This window comes from Manis pentadactyla, chromosome 7 (genome assembly GCF_030020395.1).
Source record: "Manis pentadactyla isolate mManPen7 chromosome 7, mManPen7.hap1, whole genome shotgun sequence".
Lineage (NCBI taxonomy): Eukaryota > Metazoa > Chordata > Mammalia > Pholidota > Manidae > Manis > Manis pentadactyla.
Window position 1 is genome coordinate 1,603,076 of NC_080025.1, and position 20,929 is coordinate 1,624,004.

At 40.2% G+C, this 20,929-nt stretch overlaps 1 protein-coding gene across 1 annotated transcript in view; it reads right to left on the reverse strand.

Annotated features, from left to right (window-relative positions):
• CSMD1 (CUB and Sushi multiple domains 1) overlaps positions 1-20,929 on the reverse strand; it is a 1,485,257-nt gene that overhangs the window by 265,724 nt on the left and 1,198,604 nt on the right. The window contains exons 16-17 of the mRNA XM_036898253.2: positions 14,722-14,860; positions 11,665-11,852 (exon numbers count right to left, since the gene is read on the reverse strand). Coding sequence (XP_036754148.2) covers positions 11,665-11,852; positions 14,722-14,860 — 327 coding nt within the window. The remainder of the gene's footprint in view (positions 1-11,664; positions 11,853-14,721; positions 14,861-20,929) is intronic.

Below are 20,929 nucleotides of genomic sequence, written 5' to 3' on the forward strand. Positions count from 1 at the left end.
CTGGGGAGGATGGGTGGGTAGGGAGGGATAAGGAGGGGGAGAAGTAGGGGGGTATTAAGATTACCATGCATGGGGGGTAGGAGAAAAGGGAGAGCTGTACAACACAGAGAAGGCAAGTAGTGATTCTACAACATTTTGCTATGCTGATGGACAGTGACTGTAAAGGGGTTTATAGGGGAGACCTGGTATAGGGGAGAGCCTAGTAAACATAATATTCATCATGTAAGTGTAGATTAGTGATACAAAAAACAAAACAAAACAAAACAAAAACAAAAAAAAAGGGCAGTTCCTGTGTGGTAACCTCCAATGAGTTCTACACAAGGGTATAAAGGGCATATAAAGTGTAGGGAAAGGGTCTGTTTGTGTTTATACAGAGGATCAAAGGCTAATTGGGCTACCCCTGAAAATGAACTAAGATACAATATGAGAAAGAACTTCCAACATCAGCACTCTCTGAAAGACTCATGCCAGAAGATGATCATCAAAAAACCCCAACAAAGATTCACGCACTGCTACAGCTGTAGATGCACTCATCCCACCAGCTCCTGGACTTGCCATGGGAATGAAGGAGATATCTAAGCTGGCCTGTGCATACAGTAAAACAACAAATTTGACTGGATCTATACTGTTGGAACTCAACCAAGAATTAGGAGAAGTGCAAATTGTAGCACTCCAAAATCTTACAACTACAGACTATTTACTGTTAAAAGAACATAAGGGATGTGCACATTCCCCAGGAATGGGTTGTTTTAATTTGTCTGATTTCTCTCAGACTGTTCAAGTTCAGTTGGAGAATATCCACCATATCATAGATAAGTTTTCACAAATGTCTAAGATGCCTAACTGGCTTTCTTGGTTTCACTGGAGATGGCTGGTAATTACAGATATGCTTTGGTTATGTAACTATACTCCTATTATGTTAATGTGTGTGCGCAATTTAAGTAGTAGCTTAAAACCTATACATGCTGAAGTTACTCTACAAGAAGATATGTCAAAGAAATAATCAATCTTCCCATGTTTTCTTCCGCCTGCTACTTCTATAGCTTTTCTTCTTCCTTCCTAATTACAACCCTTAAATAGAATTCGTGCCTCATATCAAATTTACCGAGTATCATAATTCTTCCAAGTGGTAAAGATACCTCAAGACAAATGCTGGGCATAGAAGCTATAGGGCATAAATATGCAAAGAAATAAAAAGCTAACCATTTAAAACAATAAGGCTTCTCTCTCACTTACCAACTTCACATTTCCCTGTATGGCCCCGGAAGATGACTGGTTAGCCAGAGACGGGTAAGATTCCTCAAGGGAGGAACAACCTAAGACAGGCACAGTCACAGGGGGGTCATCAGGTGAGAAATTGGGGATCAACAGAGGTGAGGCTTAGCACCTCACCCCCCCGTTCTGAGAGAAATCTTCTGCATACGTGGATGTTTTATTGCCCTTGTCTAGCTTGGATTAACACATAGTCTACAGGCACACACCTGATCATCTACATTTGCTCTCTTACAACACTAAACCATGTTTTCTACCTTTATCTTGTATCTACCTACCACTTCAGCATTTTATTAAAAATAATAATAATAAAGAGAGAAATGTGGTATCCACATATAAATCAAGTATAAAAATGAAATGAGTATTCATATTTGAACTGACTGTTTATAGTTCATAATGCATGAGCAAAACCGAAAGTTTCTGTGATGACTGCCCTTGTACTGTTCACCATGTAACTTATTCACTATGTAAGGATTTGTTCTTCATGTAAGAACTTGTTTGTTATGCCTCAGAAGATTGGAGACTGACGAAAATTAGGCTTGGGGTGGATTAATGATTGTGCATTGAGCATTGACTCCCCTATACAGAATTTTATTGTTGTTAACAACCATTTGATCAATGAATATGAGAGATGCCCTCACAAAAAAAAAAAAAAAAAAAAAGGACAGACTTCCAATGGTAAAATAAATAAGTAACCGGGATGTAATGTATAGCATAAGGAATATAGTCAAGATTTTGTAACAGCTTGGTAGGGTGATAGCTGGAACCTAGAATTATGTATATAAATGTTTTATCACTGTGTTGTACACTTGAAACTAATGTAATGTAATACTGTGCGTCAACTACCCTTCAATAAAAAATAATTATCTAAAAAAAAAAAAGAAGGACAATACATAATGATAAAGGGCTCAGACAAACAAGAGGATATAACCATTCTAAATATATATGCACCCAAGACAGGAGCACCAGCATATGTGAAACAAATACTAACAGAACTAAAGGGGGATATAGATTGCAATGCATTATTTCTAGGAGACTTCAACACAACACTCACCCCAAAGGATAGATCCACTGGGCAGAAAATAAGTAAGGACATCGAAGCACTGAACAACACAGTAGAGCAGATGGACCTAATAGACATCTATAGAACTCTACATCCAAAAGCAACAGGATATACATTCTTCTCAAGTGCACATGGAACATTCTCCAGAATAGACCACATACTAGCCCACTAAAAGAGCCTCAGCAAAATCCACTATACTGAAATTCTACCAAACAATTTTTCAGACCAGAAAGGTATAAAACTAGAAATAAATTCTACAAAGAAAACAAAAGGCTCACAAACACATGGAGGCTTAACGACATGCTCCTAAATAATCAATGGATCAATGAACAAATTAAAATAGAGATCAAGAAATATATAGAAACAAATGATAACAACAACACAAAGCCCCAACTTCTGTGGGACGCAGCAAAAGCAGTCTTAAGAGCAGTGTATATAGCGATCTAGGCACACTAGAAGAAGGAAGAACATTCCCAAATGTATAGTCTAACATCACACTTATCAAAATTGGAAAAAGAAGAACAATGAGGCCTAAAGTCAGCAGAAGGAGGGACATAATAAAGATCAGAGAAGAAATAAAGAAAATTGAGAAGAATAAAACAATAGCAAAAAATCAATGAAACCAAGAGCTGGTTCTTCGAGAAAATAAACAAAATAGATAAGCCTCTTGCCAAACTTATTAAGAGAAAAAGAGAATCAACACAAATCAACAGAATCAGATTTGAGAATAGAAAAATCATGACAGACTCCACAGAAATACAAAGAATTATTAAAGACTACTATGAAAACCTATATGCCAACAAGCTGGAAAACCTAGAAGAAATGGACAAATTCCTAGAAAAATACAACCTTCCAAGACTGACCAAGGAAGAAACACAAAAGTTAAACAAACCAGTTACGAGTAAAGAAATTGAAATGGTAATCAAAAAACTACCCAAGAACAAAACACCCGGGCCGGACGGATTTACATCGGAATTTTATCAGACACACAGAGTAGACATAATACCCATTCTCCTTAAAGTTTTCCAAAAAAATAGAAGAGGAGGGAATACTCCCAAACTCATTCTAAGCGGCCAACATCACCCTAATACCAAAACCAGGCAAAGACCCCACCAAAAAAGAAAATTACAGACCAATATCCCTGATGAATGTAGATGCAAAAATACTTAATAAAATATTAGCAAACCGAATTCAAAAGTATATCAAAAGGATCATACACCATGACCAAGTGGGATTCATCCCAGGGATGCAAGGATGGTACAACATTCGAAAATCCATCAACATCATCCACCACATCAACAAAAAGAAAGACAAAAACCACGTGATCATCTTCATAGATGCTGAAAAAGCATTTGACAAAATTCAACATCCATTCATGATAAAAACTCTCAGCAAAATGGGAATAGAGGGCAAGTACCTCAACATAATAAAGGCCATACATCATAAACCCACAGCCAACATAATACTGAACAGCGAGAAACTGAAAGCTTTTTCTCTGAGATCAGGAACTAGACAGGGATGCCCACTCTCCCCACTGCTATTTAACATAGTACTGGAGGTCCTAGCCATGGCAATCAGACAAAACAAAGAAACACAAGGAATCCAGATTGGTAAAGAAGAAGTTAAACTGTCACTATTTGCAGATGACATGATATTGTACATAAAAACCCTAAAGACTCCACCCCAAAACTACTAGAACTGATATCGGAATACAGCAAAGTTGCAGGATACAAAATCAACACACAGAAATCTGTGGCTTTCCTATATACTAACAATGAACCAACAGAAAGAGAAATCAGGAAAACAACTCCATTCACAATTGCATCAAAAAAAATAAAATACCTAGGAATAAACCTAACCAAAGAAGTGAAAGACTTATACTCTGAAAACTACAAGTCACTCTTAAGAGAAATTAAAGGGGACACTAACAGATGGAAACTCATCCCATGCTCGTGGCTAGGAAGAATTAATATCGTCAAAATGGCCATCCTGCCCAAAGCAATATACAGATTTGATGCAATCCCTATCAAATTACCAGCAACATTCTTCAATGAACTAGAACAAATAATTCAAAAATTCATATGGAAACACCAAAGACCCCGAATAGCCAAAGCAATCCTGAGAAAGAAGAATAAAGTACGGGGGATCTCACTCCCCAACTTCAAGCTCTACTATAAAGCCATAGTAATCAAGACAATTTGGTACTGGCACAAGAACAGAGCCACAGACCAGTGGAACAGACTAGAGACTCCAGACATTAACCCAGACATATATGGTCAATAAATATTTGATAAAGGAGCCATGGACATACAATGGCAAAATGACAGTCTCTTCAACAGATGGTGCTGGCAAAACTGGACAGCTACATGTAGGAGAATGAAACTGGACCATTGTCTAACCCCATATACAAAAGTAAATTCAAAATGGATCAAAGACCTGAATGTAAGTCTTGAAACCATTAAACTCTTGGGAAAAAACACAGGCAAAAACCTCTTAGACATAAACATGAGTGACCTCTTCTTGAACATATCTCCCTGGGTAAGGAAAACAACAGCAAAAATGAACAAGTGGGACTATATTAAGCTGAAAAGCTTCTGTACAGCAAAAGACACCATCAATAGAACAAAAAAGGAACCCTACAGTATGGGAGAATATATTTGAAAATGACACATCCGATAAAGGCTTGATGTCCAGAATATATAAAGAGCTCACACGCCTCAACAAAAAACAAATAATCCAATTAAAAATGGGCAGAGGAACTGAACAGACAGTTCTCCAAAAAAGAAATACAGATGGCCAACAGACACATGAAAAGATGCTCCACATCGTTAATTATCAGAGAAATGCAAATTAAAACTACAATGAGGTATCACCTCACACCAGTAAGGATGGCTGCCATCCAAAAGACAGAGAACAACAAATGTTGACGAGGCTGTGGATTAAGGGGAACCCTCCTACACTGCTGGTGGGAATGTAAATTAGTTCAACCATTGTGGAAAGCAGTATGGAGGTACATCAAATTGCTCAAAACAGACTTACCATTTGACCCAGGAATTCCACTCCTAGGAATTTACCCTAAGAATGCAGCAATTAAGTTTGAGAAAGACAGATGCACCCCTATGTTTATCGCAGCACTATTTACAATAGCCAAGAATTGGAAGCAACCTAAATGTCCATTGATAGATGAATGGATAAAGAAGATGTGGTACATATACACAATGGAATACTACTCAGCCATAAGAAAAGGGCAAATCCAACCATTTGCAGCAACATGGATGGAGCTGGAGGGTATTATGCTCAGTGAAACAAGCCAAGCAGAGAAAGAGAAACACCAAATGATTTCACTTATCTGTGGAATATAAGAACAAAGGAAAAACTGAAGGAACAAAACAGCAGCAGAATCACAGAACCCAAGAATGGACTAACAGAGGATCAAAGCCTAATTTGGCTACCCAGAAAATGAACTAAGATAGGATATGAAGAAGAACTTCCAACATCAGCACCCTCTGGAAGAGTCATACCAGAAGATGATCATCAAAAAACCTCAACAAAAATCCAGGCGATGCTGCAGTTGTAGCTGCATTCATCCCAGCCTTTCCTGGACTTGCCATTGGAATGAAGAAGGAGATATCTAAGCTGGCTTGTGCATACAGTAAAACAACAAATTTGACTGGATCTATACTGTTGGAACTCAACCAAGAATTAGGAGAAGTGCAAGTTGTAGTGCTCCAAAATCTTATGACTATTGACCAGCTACTGTTAAAAGAACATAAGGGATGTGCACATTCCCCAGGAATGGGTTGTTTTAATTTGTCTGATTTCTCTCAGACTGTTCAAGTTCAGTTGGACAATATCCACCATATCATAGATAAGTTTTCACAAATGCCTAAGGTGTCTAACTGGTTTTCTTGGTTTCACTGGAGATGGCTGGTAATTATAGGTCTGCTTTGGTTATGTAACTGTATTCCTATTATGTTAATCTGTGTACACAATTTAATTAGTAGTTTAAAACCTATCCATGCTGAAGTTACTCTACAAGAAGATATGTCAAAGAAATAATCAATCTTCCCATGTTTTCTTCCGTCTGCTATTCCTATAGCTTTTCTTCTTCCTTCCTAATTACAACCCTTAAATAGAATTCGTGCCTCAAATCAAAAAAAAAAAAAAGGGAAGGAAAATGGGGATAGGGAAAGAGACATCATTGTGACGTTCCCGAATGCACAGCAATAAGAGATCTTATTCTTGCTATACCAAACTCTTTAGGGTTCAGAACATTCTAATTATTACTTGAATTATTAAAGTCTTAAATTACTGCTGATATTAAGATTGCTTAGTCCCCTACGATGACCTCTGAGATGAACACTTCTGATCATGGTGTGTGGATCAGCAATGCTTGTGTGCTGTGCTTTATGAACACACCTTCCGTCACTAAGTCAAATGCAGGAAATACAACTAAGGCATGACTTTTTAAAATAAATAAGGAGTGATAATGTTTCCTCATTGGTACAGGGACATGTGATTTAGCAGACCAGGGCCATGAGTGGAGCAGCTGGGCCACTATTCAAAATACAGAGGATGTGATTTCCAAGAGACACCTAGTTTCTGGGAGGTACCCTCTGAGCTCCTGGATTTCCGGAGTGGTGGGGTGTCTCTGCTACTCACAGTGGACCCCTGATAGTTTATGTTCATCAGGTAGCTCAGGGTAGGCCCTGGGCCTACAGGACTTCAGTCTGACCTACAGGCAGGAGGGCAGCTGGAAGCTGAGGCCAACCATGGGGCAGGGGTGGGGAGGCAGTAACTCAATCAGCGATGCCTACGTAACAGAACACTGACAAACTGCCGCGGAAGTGCAGGTGAGATTCCCAGGCTGGTGGGAAACCGGGCACACTGTCACACATCATGGCTGCCCGTGACCCCATGGGGAGAAGGTGCCTGCGGCTCGAGGCAACGCCTCCCCGGCCCCACCCTGTGAGTCTCCTCCGTCGGCACAGGCCCCGCACGCCATGCATACAGACGCCGGCTGAGCGGCTGGGAGCATCAGGATGAACGAGAATCCCTCCAAGGAATGGGATGAGGCCCTGGGCTCCTGACGGACCCGAGCCGACGCTCCCACCTCTTTCCGTGGTTTCCATGGTCCCTGCGCAACACCGCTCACTGCCCGGCGGCGGGCAACAGCCACGGGAGGTGGGCCTCCAGGTGGTGGGCAATGAGGAGTCCTGGGATTAAATTAATGAAGTTATCAGAGAACTGCCCACAGAAAATTTTTAGGGAAAGACGAGAAACTACCAGAGGAAACCAAGGCATACAAGATTAAATTTAGAGTTCACATGGAAAACTGAGTTAAAGCATAAGTAATGTGTATGATTGCTGGTCAGTGGCAAATTATTCCGTTATTTATTTATTTACCCATTCATTCAGTTTTACAGAATAGGTGGCAATACTAACTTCTGAGATGTGCTTCTCTGCATTACCAGCTTTCCTGACAGGTAGCACGAAGGTAACTACTGAGGGGTAGAGTTAGACTAGATCTAACGACCAGTTCACGGAACCCCAAACCAAGGCGGCAGTGGGGAAGGAAGGGCGGCTCGGCCGAGGGGCTGCCGCTGCTCAGCAGGGCAGGACCTGTAGCCGGACTGCAGTCAGTCTGTGAGGACAGGCAGCTGGCTTCCTCTGGAGGAAAGGGACACCGTTCCCCTTCCTACACCAGCCCTGACAACACAAGAAAGACCTGCCTCCGTGGTTCTGTGGAAGCTATGAATACACTCAGGTTCTGTTCCAACTGCTTCTTACTTGACACTTAACGCGACTATGAGTTCTTTTTGCCACAAATGATACAAATATGCTTCTGATCATCTGACCTTTGTTCAATAAATGACTGAATCTACTTGCTGTTCAGTAAATAAGAGAGGCTGATTGCTCTAAGGAAGACTCGTGCCGATCATAGTAATGAGCATTTGGTGTAAATAAAGTTCCATTCAGCTGTCTCTTTGTATGAAAGTTCCCACCCAGGGGAGGGAATGGATATTCTGAGTACCTCTGCTCCACTAAGCCCTAGTGTGCCACTTCCCACAACCTCCCACAGCTTGAATAGCAGGAACGGTCCCATCTTAGAGGTGAGGAAGTCAGCCAAGAAATCAAGGCAATCTGTCCCATTCAATTATTCACTGAGATTCAAACCTAAGCCTCAGCCCATTTTCTTCTCTCTGTCCCTCTCATTTGTGTGTGGGTGCTGTTCACAATTCCCCAACTGCACCGCATCTGCATCTGACCAGTTTCCCCTTTTCATCATAAGAAACGTCACTGACTCTCAGGAAACAAGTTGCCTGGGCTCCCCCTCTCCCCAACAAACTCCTTTTCCTATCACAATTTAAAAAAATTGCAGTGTGTGAATTGCATAGTAGAAAATCTTGCTATTTCTTGAAATACTATTAAAAAGTTACTTTTGAAAGCATTTCCAAGAAATGTTCTAAAATTAAATAGAACACATCCACATATTTGAGAAATCCAATTATTTTCCAATTCCCTATGAAATTATAGTTACTTTAAAGTGGTGGTTCAAAGACTGGCAAACACAGAAAATGATTATCCGGGAGGATAGTGCAATTACTATTATACAAAGAAACAGTGTTGCAATTCCTTGTGAAGAACAAAGTAATAAAAGGACAGACTGTAATTGGACACTGTATTTATAAGGGCTATGATTCTTAAGACAGTACAGAGAGAGAACTACAATTTCTAGGTATGCTTTTAGGGAAACCTTGAAAAAATGACTTCAATCCTTCTGCCCCACAATTCAAGAGGTGAAATTAATGCTGTTTAGAGTAGCTCACAACACTTATGTCACCACTGTAAACATAAGCCAACCTTGAGTACAGTGTGGCTGTTTCTGCAACACTTTATGTCTGTAAAGCAGATTTTTGGGGGCCCATGTGGGCATGAAGTGGGGTCGATAATAATTTTTTTTTTAAAGCAAGGAAGGTTCACAGTGTTAGCCATTTATGAGAAAGGCAAAAGGGGGGTGAGCTCTGTTACTATTCTTAAATGATTAAAGAATTTAACATAGATCATTCCTGGGTCAGGGGCAGTCCATCTGTAAAAAATATGCTGGATGAACAAGCTTAATTACCTTCCAGTGCCTGCACATTGGCTTCTGAACAGATTTCTCCAAAGGGTGCTAGGCATGGGCACAGCACGAAGGGCCGGCTCGGGTGTCCCTCCCACATGCACCTCGTCTGCCTCTGCCCCCTCGCGGGTTCCTCACCCTCCTGCTGCTGCGTCCATTGCAGCTCTGCCTGGGCCCCTGGGCTCTGTCAGGCCTGCCCATTCTGACTCAGTCGCTCACAGCCACCTGCACACCACTGCCTTCAGGATCACCTTGTGCACCTGACTGAACACCCAGAATGCTGGCCTGCACAACTGGCTCTGAGCCTAGGGCTCTCTGCTTACGAAGATCCCCTGGGGAGGGTCAGTGCACAGTAGTGCTCCGGCACCATCTTTCGAAACAGGATAGCCATGGAATTGGCTATGGTGATCCCCAGAAATGCCCAGGTCCCTGTCCACACGCAGAGGCAGCAGAGCTGTGAGCTGGCACCTGGTGTCCACTCAGGTTTAGGGCCTGCAGGTAACACCAGCTGACAAGCACTGTGTTAAAGGTCCCAGGCCTTTCCTGACTCATCTTCTTGTAAAAATGCCATACCTGCATCTCACCTGCAAAGCCCATTTTCCGGGGAAGCAGCAGGGGAAGGGATTTGAGACCCTGAGGGATTGGAAACTGATGACACCCATGTAAGTGTCTCCCTGCCACACCCAACAGCTTGGCCCTGTGTTCATCCTGCCTTCACGGACACAGAGAAAGGAAGACAGAGAGCACTGTTCTCCGAGGGTCACCGCAGGGGAAGGGCTGTTTCCACACAAACAGCAAGGACCCTGAAATGACCTGGTCGTTCCTTTAAGATTATTGTTCAAATGATATAATTAAATTACATTACACTATTACCTTGTATGCTTTATTTTACTTTACATAATATCATTTTATATTAGCGAGGATGACAAGCTAAAATGGAGCTTGTGAACTGACTTTCTATGATACTTGACTTTGAGAAAGAATGAAAAAGAGCGGCCCACTTGTGTGAGTTAGGTGAGCAGATGGACTTGGTTTCTGCCACCTGCGTCTAGGCTTCAGGACACTCCCCACCAACCCAGAGGGCGCCAGCCGTGGGCGCAGTCCAGACTCGGCAAACGAGAGAGAAGAGTAGGAAAGAGGCTGTCCGAGTGCTGACCTGCCTGGTGATACATATTCCCTTAAGTTTCTCCCAGCTGCATATTCAGACACCAAGCACGTCTAGTCTTCAGAAGAGAGGGGTGTGCAATGGGGAGACAGTGCCTGCTGTCCACTTAGGATGTTACACATTCAGACGACTGGAACATGTGCACATCTTTACTCCAAAGAGAAGGGAACACTTAGGATGACAGTAAAAAAGAATGAAATGTGAAATTTTTGGGGTCTTAAACTGTACTTCATTCAATTTTAAAGGAATGTTACTTTGAAATAAATGTTGCATGTATTTGATAATGTTTAATTAAATTTGAGATAATATTTAGATCATTAATAGTCAATTTTCTTGCCATCAGAATAGGCCAGTCACTTGAGTTTTGGGACAGGGCTTGCATGGAGGTCAGCATGAGGGCAGGAGGTGATATGGGGAGAGTAACAGAAAGAAAAAAATAATGGTTTAACATCTAGCATGTTACATAGGATTCCTTCATGCATTTCTGAAATTACATGTGTAGGTATATGTAAACGTATAAATTTATAGCTACACTGAAATTTTTTTTAAATTTTGGGATAAGATCCTGAAAAGGAACAACTGTAAAAAAATCCTTCAAATTAAGGGTTTTATTCCTTTAGAAAGAGTGTGAACCTCCACACAACCACCTTCCAATCTATAAAAGTGTTTTTTTTTAATTGACAAGCATTAAAGATGTATTCCCAGGTGACTCCTCCTCAGTTATATTCCAGGTGTCAACCTGCATAAATATTACTATAAAATAATACAATGACTCGATCTCCTAATTTCAGAAGCTAAAGCTAAGAGCCAAATTTAGACTTAGGGTGACAGAACTGGGACAGTAAGTATATTTTCTCATACTAGACATTTACTCGCACATCATGCACTAAATGAACACATTTTATTGTGTTTTGATCTTACTTTATAGAGAACTAATAAGCGTTTTTGTGCTGTCAGTACAAATCCAGAGCTGCCCTCCTCCTGGTGAAGGAAGGCGCGTGTGCAGTGTGGCCGAGGCCGCAGTGGAAGGGGACCACTTACTCTCGTAGCGGACGAGGAAGCCCACGCCGGCCCGGCTGCTGTCCGTGGCGAAGAGCAGGCGCAGGGAATTGCCGGTGCTGATGAGGAACTGCGGCGCCTGCGTGCCGTGGTACTCCCCGATCAGCGGGGACGAGCTGGCAGGCCCGTCCCGGACTTCCAGGGTGTCGTAATTGACTTCGGTCTGAAATCTGTGCATATTTGCACCCAGTCAGAAGGAAATGCAAAGCCACGTTAGCTGACAGACATCTCCGTAGTATCGTCATTCATTACTTACAAACCATGTGCGTAATGTAAATAAGATTTACAAGCCTATGTATTTTTGAAAACTTGGGCACATATAATATATAAGGGTAGCACTTTTCCTAGAAAAAATGGTGCAACCTAGATCCCTCCTTTTTACTGAATATTCTGTCCTGTAATATCACAAAGACAAAAGGGGACAGTGTTTCAGCTGGAAAACAAAAATACACTGAACCAGATTAATTTTCAGAGAGAGAAAGAAGGAAGGATGGATTAAGTGGGAAAAAAAAAGCCTATTGGTGAAAAACCAATTGTTATGTATTTTCAAACTATGTTTCATGATCCCCCATTTCACATGATTATGGATATCTTAAGATGGGCATACTTAAAGGAAAAGATACATGGCAATACTTAAAATATCTTTCAGGGAAAAAAAATCCTCTGCTTTTTAGAGTTGCATTAACTCTTACTGGACAGGAGAGCCTTTAGCACACTGCTGCTCCAGAAACTAAATGCTACCTTAATGATTTGAATAGTTTCCAAAAACTGCTTAACTTTTCTTCCAAGAAGGACGTTCAGCTTCCAGAGAATGGGCCCAGTCTTATAGTTATATACAGGTGCAGCCACTTGGGTCCCCTTTGATGCAATGAAGGCACCATTCCAGGAGCTGAGATAATTTTCTAAATGGGCCCGTCTCATCTTCAAAGAGCTAACCTGGTTTCCAAGTGTCTGGCTGTGCTCTCAGGGTGCAGCTTATGCGCTGTGAGCCTCTGGTTCTCTCCGTGACTTTCAGACAAGAATTCCACGGAAGCCAGTGTCATTATCCTATCCCCCACACTTCACATTGAACATTGCTGATGGTGAGGACGAGGGGAGAGCCAGCTGTCTGAGCTTCATGGCACCAAAGAGCAAAGATGTAGAAACCCCAGGTCTCCGTCCTGTTTATCTTTAAGTCACACGCACTTGTCTTGGTCCAATGTGAAGGAATGACATATTCCTGCAACTACCTTAGGATGGGGAGACACCTGCAATCTCCCTTAGAGGAGGTCAGATGACTGTGTGTCACATGGCAAGGCCAGACTAGGGCCACAGGCTGGGCATCTGAGGTCGGATCCCGCAGCTTTTTCTCTGAATTTCTCAGTTATCTAAGTTCAAATTCAACAGTCTAGACAAACATGAAGTAACCTCATGTGAAACACCTGGTCTAAAGCTCTCACACTTTCCGCAGCGACAGCTAGGGCTGACGGAGCGCATGCCTCTACGGCTGGGAGACCACCAGGACGAGGTCAGAGGGGAGGAACGGAATGCTGCCCCTTAGTTAGCAACAGTACACACTGCAGAGCAAGGGGATCAGGGCAACTTTAAACTCTGTGTGTACAAATGCGTCCTCTGTTAGGGTGTCAGCCCACAGCTCAAGATGTAACCTTGCCCTGTGCAATTAATCTTTAAAGAATTTTTAAAAAATGATGAATGCCTGAAAATATCAGAAATATTGGTATTTATGAAAGGAATTTAGCAAAAGACCACAGTTCAATAATATTGAAAAGACAAGGTTGAGAAAAATGATGAGTTTCTTTGTTTGGGCAACTGAAAAACAGAGTGCAAATAAATTGTTGCACACCAGAATATAAAACCACCATTTTCACTGAACGATTTAAGTTGGATGTGCTCCTGGGAATCAAGATGTGCTTCTGCTTTTTCTCCTCAAAAGCAGAAAGTATAAAAATTAATACTAAAGCAAACATAATTTACTGAATGTTATAAAGTTATTTTTTTTCCCAATGATTAAGAATATATGCAAGGATCTATTCTCCAAAAAAATGGATCTATAAATCAAATATTTTCATTTCTTCTGAGAAATTATCCTACTGGAAACTATTATCATCCCATCAGTGATAAAGTAATAATATGAATAATAATTTCAAATACAAAAAATTAGTAAAAGATAATGCAACTCCCACTAAAACCTTTCCTGTATGTATATATCATTAATTAGTAGGAAATGAGTAGAAAACAAAAAGAAAATAATGGAAGTATGTTCATCTGCCTTGAAACATTATACTATTCTGAATATTAAGCCCAGAATGCTTCTATTCAAGGTAATTGTTAGAGAAAGGCTAATGCTGCTCAGACATTAAGCTTGAGACACTAGACCAAGACGTTTCCTTAGATGTCAAAGCACAGGGTCCGTTTGAAAACATTTCTGGATTTTCATCATACTGATTTTACTGCTGAGACAAGTGGGAAAGCATTTTTATCTTGGAAAATTCAAATAGCAAGATAATTTTTTAGATTATCAAAAAGCTAGGCCAGGCAACATCGTAGTGACAGAACCACTCTTAGGTAATTACAGGTAATTAACCTGTCACACACACCCGCTGCCAGCTCTGAGCCTGCAGCTGCCCTCCAGCGACTGTGAGCCACCACTGGGAGAGAAGCGCCTTCCACCTGCGCTGTTCCGAAGGCTCCGGATGGATCAGTGGGGCTTACGTTTGCAATCAAACCCCACGCAGAGCCTACTCCACCCACAGGCCCCAAATCCAGAGTCAGACTCAGGGCCAGCACTGTGACTGCTGGGAAGCACCACCCAGCAGCGCCGCATCCCCAAGCAAGCCTGCGGCGGCAACTTCCCTGCGGGCTGAGAGAGCACAATGTGGGACCTCACCCAGCAAGCGCCTGTTTCCTTTTAAGCAGACTCCTCTGGGGGAACCCACTAAACAATGTCATATTTCTCAGTCATAAGATCCATTTAAATAAATAGGTTGGGCATGCATGGTTGTTAGGTCCAAATTAAGGAAGAAAACGCTTTTTTCCTACCTGTCAAAAGTTATTTTGATGGAGTGCCCTGGTTTTGCTTCAATGATCCATTCACAATTCAGAGAATCTTTATAATATCCTGGCCATCCGGGAGGCAAAATGACACCACTGGATGCTGTGAGATGCCCACCACACGGGGCTGAAAGACGAGGCAGGAGGTTAGGGAGGCAAACTGGGTATACGGACGTATGCAGCACCCCAACGACAGCACACGTGTGTTCTGTGGCCGTGGGCTCCATGATGCCAAGTCGGCCAGCAAAACTGACTCCCAAGTAAACTAAGTTTATCAGAAGCAGAGCACATATATTCCACATATGGACATTTATCATCAATTCACAGCAAAGTTCTTTTCATCTAAAAAGGGCACAGTCTACGCAGGCGCTCTGTGCCAGACAGCTCCCTGGATGACCCACCCTCAGTCGTCCCAACACGTGCATGGGCTGCACACCATGGATGTCCACACTCTGCATGAACCTGGGATCCAACAAACAGATGTTGATGGGTAACCTCAAAGCTGGACATGCTCTGAGGTCTGTGGGTGGGTATGCATGTGCAGGTATACACTCTACTTCAACAGGATCTGTGTGTATGTGTTTATTCACTTTAGTTTGTGTTCATTTAATCAAAATAATTTGCCACATATATCACAGTAAACTGTGGGTGAATGTTAAAAGACCAAATTTTTAAAAATTGATAAAGAATTAGTTGGTATCAATTCTTGAAGTGCTGTATAACCAACACTGATCTATAATTACAATGAAGACAGTTTGTCACTGTTTGCAGATGACATGATATTATACATAGAAAACCCTAAAGATTCAACCAAAAAACAAATCAGAACTAAAACTGAGTTCAGCAAAGTTGCAGGATACAAAATTAATACACAGAAATTGTCACATGCCTATATACTAACAACAAATGATCAGAAATACAAATCAGGAAACAACTCCATTTACAATTGCATCAAGAAGAATAAAATACCTAGGAATAAACCTAACCAAGGAGATGAAAGACCTATACCCAGAAAACTACAAGACACTCATTCATGGGAGAAATTAAAGAAGATACCAATAAATGCAAATATATCCTGTGCTCATGGATAGGAAGAATTAATATTGTCAAAATGGCCATCCTGCCTAAAGCAATCTCCAGATTCAGTACAATCACTATCAAAATACCAACAGCATTCTTCAATGAAATAGAGTAAATAGTTCTAAAATTCATATGGAACCACAGAAGACCCCACATAGCCAAAGCAATCCTGAGAAGGAAGAATAAAGCTGGGGGGATTATGCTCCCTGACTTTAAGCTCTACTACAAAGCCACAGTAATCAAAACAATTTGGTACTGGTACAAGAACAGACCCATAGATCAACAGAACAGAGAGCCTAGATATAAACCCACACATATCTGGGATATTAATATACGATAAAGGAGCCATGCATATACAGTGGGGAAATGACAGCCTCTTCAACAATTGGTGTTGGCAAAACTGGACAGCTACATGTCAGATAATGAAACTGGATTGCTGTCTAACTGGATTATTGTCCATACACAAAAGTAAACTCGAAATGGATCAAAGACCTGAATGTAAATCATGAAACCATAAAACTCTTAGAAGAAAACATAGGCAAAAATCTCCTGAATATAAACATAGCAACTTCTTCCTGTATGCATCTCATCAGCAAGGGAAACAATAGCAAAAATGAACAAATGGGACTACATCATGCTAAAAAGCTTCTGTACAGCAAAAGACACCATCAGTAGAACAAAAAGGCATCCTATAGTATGGGAGAATATATTTGTAAATGACTTACCTGCTAAGGGGTTAACATCCAAAATATATAAAGAATTCACATGCCTCAACAACCACAAAGCAAATAACCTGATTAAAAAATGGGCAGAGGATCTGAATAGACACTTCTCCAAAGAAGAAATTCAGATGACCAACAGGCACATGAAAAGATGTTCCACATTGCTAATCATCAAGGAAATGCAAATTAAAACCACAATGAGATAACACCTCATACCAGTCAGGATGGCCAATAACCAAAAGACAAGAAACAACAAATGCTGGCAAGGATGTGGAGAAAGGGGAACCCTCCTACACTGTCGGTAGGAATGTAAATTGGTGCAACTGTTGTGGAAGGCATTATAGAGGTTCCTCAAAAAACTAAAAATAGAAATACCATTTGACCCAGTAATTTCACTCCTAGGAATTTACCCAAAGAAAACAAGATCCCTGATTCAAAAAGACATATGCACCCCTATGTTTATTGCAGCACTATTTACAATAGCCAAGATATGGAAGCAACCTAAGTGTCCATCAGTAGATGAATGGATAAAGAAGATGGGTACATATATACAATGGAATATTACTGAGCCATAAAAATAAAAGAAATCTTACTATTTGCAACAACATGGATGGAGCTAGAGGGTATTATGTTCAGTGAAATAAGCCAGGCAGAGAAAGACAAATAACCAAATGATTTCCATTATTTGTGGAGTATAAAAACAAAGCAAAACTAAAGGAACAAAATAGCAGTTGACTCACAGAAACCAAGAAGGGACTAGTGGTTTCCAAAGGGCAGTGGTAGGACATGGTGAGGGGGGAAGGAGAAGGGGATAAAGGGGCACAATAATTCACAATCACAATATAGGTTGGTCACAGAGATGGTAGTACAGCATAGAGAATACAATTAATGACTCTATAACATCTTACTATGTTGATGGACAGTGACCATACTACAGTGGGTGACAACTTGACAATATGGGTAAATGTCGAACCACGGTGTTGTATATTTGAAACTAACATAAGATTATATATCAATAATGCTTTAATAAAAAAATTTTTTTTCAATCTATTTACCTGAAAAAAAAAAAGGAGGGCTTGAAGGTCAGGCATGTGCCTGGTGCTCAGTAAAGGTGACTATACATTTCTGTACAGTCTGCAGGAATTGTTAAATTGTAACATGAATGTAACATGTTCCTGCCAATCCACATTTTTTTCCTGATTTATTTTTTCTCACTTATTTGTCATCTCGGTAATCATATTTGTGAATCTATAGATATCAAACATAGGGAAATCTTCCTAGTAAAAAAAAAATCCTTTTTGGAAAAATATTCCTTTTGGAGAAAAATTGCAATATACCTTAAAATGCTGTAAAAAATTAAAATTGTACCCAGGTTTTGATGCTAGAAAAATAAAACCTAATAGGGAAATCTATGGAAATAGCCATAGTAAAAAATTATGAAAACACCAAGACTGCATTGACTGCAATGTCACAAATACATTTGAGGTAGTGTTTTGAAATTTTGCTAATATTAGAACATCTTTGCAATATTTTATTTTGTAAAGCAGGATACAAAATTGTACATACTGTATAATCTAAATTCAAAGAATTCAAAGAAAAACATTCAAAGAAAAGAGGAGATGGAAATTCAAAAAATGTTAATGGTTGGCAGCATTGGTGATTCCTGTGTAGATGACGTTTTTCCTGATAAGGGTTTCATTTCTAAATAAACTGCAGTGGGTATTATGTTTACACTTACAAAATAAGAAATTAGAGCCACTTTTATGAACTGAGTTGTAGAAGAAAACTTTTCTTCACTTTATGTGATCATTAATTTAAAAACAACCTGTTTTTACTAATTATTACCAGTAGTTTTATTTTTGTTAAGTCTTTAAACTCATACTTTTAGCCAAGTAATTTTACGGTCATATAGATCAGTATTATAAAGAATTTAATTCCTGTGTTTTGAGTAAATTCATTTTATGATACAGCATAAGTCAAATTAAATATATTGATTTTGCTGATTCCATGTTTATCCAAAGATACTATAAAAGAAAGACATACAGCAAATAGTTTTTTTTAAAAGTATGATTGAGACATTTCTAAATGTCTGTGATGAATTATTTCGTATAAGCCTCAATTCCCACATATTTAGAAAATAAGTTTCCTTAATTTTTGTAAAGCTCTTTTTAAATTTTGAGTTGTCATATTTCTTGAAATGTGCCTGAATTGTCACACATTACTATTCTTTTATTAGTATCTCATCTTTTCCACACCACTTTATAATTTACAGTGCACTTCAGAACTTGCATTACTTTATCCTGATGAAATAGACGTTTTAGTCTTTGTATGGTAGATCAATGGAATTACATACCAGCACATTAAATGGTGGCTTCAACCTGGATTAGGCTCTGCGGTTTTCGTAGCTATGGTTAAGACAGGGTTCTCTCACACGGCCTACGTTTCCAGGGCCCACCCCACAGCTCCATCAGGCGGCTGTGGCCCATGGACAAAGGCTCTGGGCCAGGTGAGTACATCCCTTCCCTGTTCACCTTATTGGCCAGAACCCACCACAAGGTTTCACCAGACCACAGGGGACAAGGGATAGAAGTCCTGACTGGTGGAGACACAGAGCATCTCAGACCAGCCCCAGTGGTGTTCACAGTCATACAGGGGAGGAAAGGCACACATGTGAGAAGGCCTTTAGGATGCACATTTTACTATGATTTGCTGACTATGTGCATTGAAATTATTCAGTATTGTATTCTTAAAATAAGCCCGTCTCAATGTCACTCTAATGTAATCATCTGGCCGGGGCGTGTTCCATTAATCCTGGCTGTGCGGATACCTTGGCGCACCTTCCCACCGTCTGCTATGGTTTCCCAGTCTCTGGACCTGAAAGACGAGTTACTTGCCTGTGTGGTATACCTCTGTCTTTGTCAGTGTTCAACATTTCAATGCTCAATCTGTAATCTTTTCTTGAATCTCTTTCCATGGTACTTTGTATATGTGCATTTTGCACTTTTTAGGTGGGTCACTTTAGGTATCCATATTTTACTAAGAAATCACCAATTTCCTTTCCACTTTAAAATTCATTGCCAAAGCATTGGTGATGTATTCTTGTACAGTCCTTTTCCTCCAAAATTACTTGTGCTTTTAATGACACTGAGATGCGCAGAAGAGTACAGGCAGGTTAGAGGCAGAACACATCCACAGAGAAATCTTCCATCTAAAGGCCATGCAGTATGCCCACGTGCTGGCATCCAGCAAATACTGCCAGAATCAGTAAACACATTTTCCAAAAAAAACTGCTTTATTGTAAGCTTTAACTCTGTATGCAATGTTATTATTGGTAATAACAACTTATTATTTTGTTAAATTAATTTTTGTAACATGACTATTTCTCTTTTATGTGGCTAAATACCTATAATTTCCTTTTCTCCTTAGCAAAATCACAGAGGGTTTGTCTGTTTTATTGATATTAACAAGGGACTCACTCTTGTATTGCATAATAGTTTCTAACATTTGATTTTGCTTAATATAATACTGTTTTGTTTTTTTCTAAATTGTAAACATTAGTAATAAGTTCCTTTGCTTCTGGTCGTCTTGCTCAACATGAGAGGTGTTTGCTGTGCAGCACAAGCTTTGCTATTTCACGTTTTTTTGAGTAGAACAGGTTTCCCTTCACAAGGCTCCAGACAGCACATGATACAGGTTTCAGTTCCTCTTTAATATAGTCCCTGAGGGCAGGCTTGTGAATTTCTAGATATTTGCCTATGGCTCTACTATTTTATAACTTACACTTTAATTGGAATACAATCCGTGCATTTGGTCTAGAATTATTTTAATTTGTTAACATTCATCTTATGACCAATTATATAAGTGATTATAAAAGTAACCCTTGGGAAAAACAATAAGCATGTGTTTTCTCTAAGGAATGTGAGGTCCCTTAGGTGTTTCTTGAGTAAAATTGGTGGCTTGGATCACTCAATCCTTCACTGGCATTTGGCTCTTTCACCTAAACCCATTTTTTTCTGAAACTAGGACTTCAGTTTCTCTTCAGCAGGGGCATCGACTGACATATCAAGTTATATTATCAGAGAATCTACACACACGCTCTCAGGTTCTCCTTTGCTCAGTACCTGGGTTTCTCATACAAACACATTTTTAAAATCTCTTTTGCCGTTAACTAGTCTTTTGTGTTAGGGTTTTTTTTTTTTTTTGGATAACAAGCCTGAACTGCATCTGAAGGTCTCTTCCCAATAATGAGAATTCTCCACTCACATTTAATGTGATATTTTCCTTTTTGTTTGACTTTATATGAACCATCACTGGCAACTTACTAGTGCCCCCTTCCCTCCCTGCCTGTGCAGAGGAACACACTTGCCCCGCACCTTACCAGGCACCTGCACACA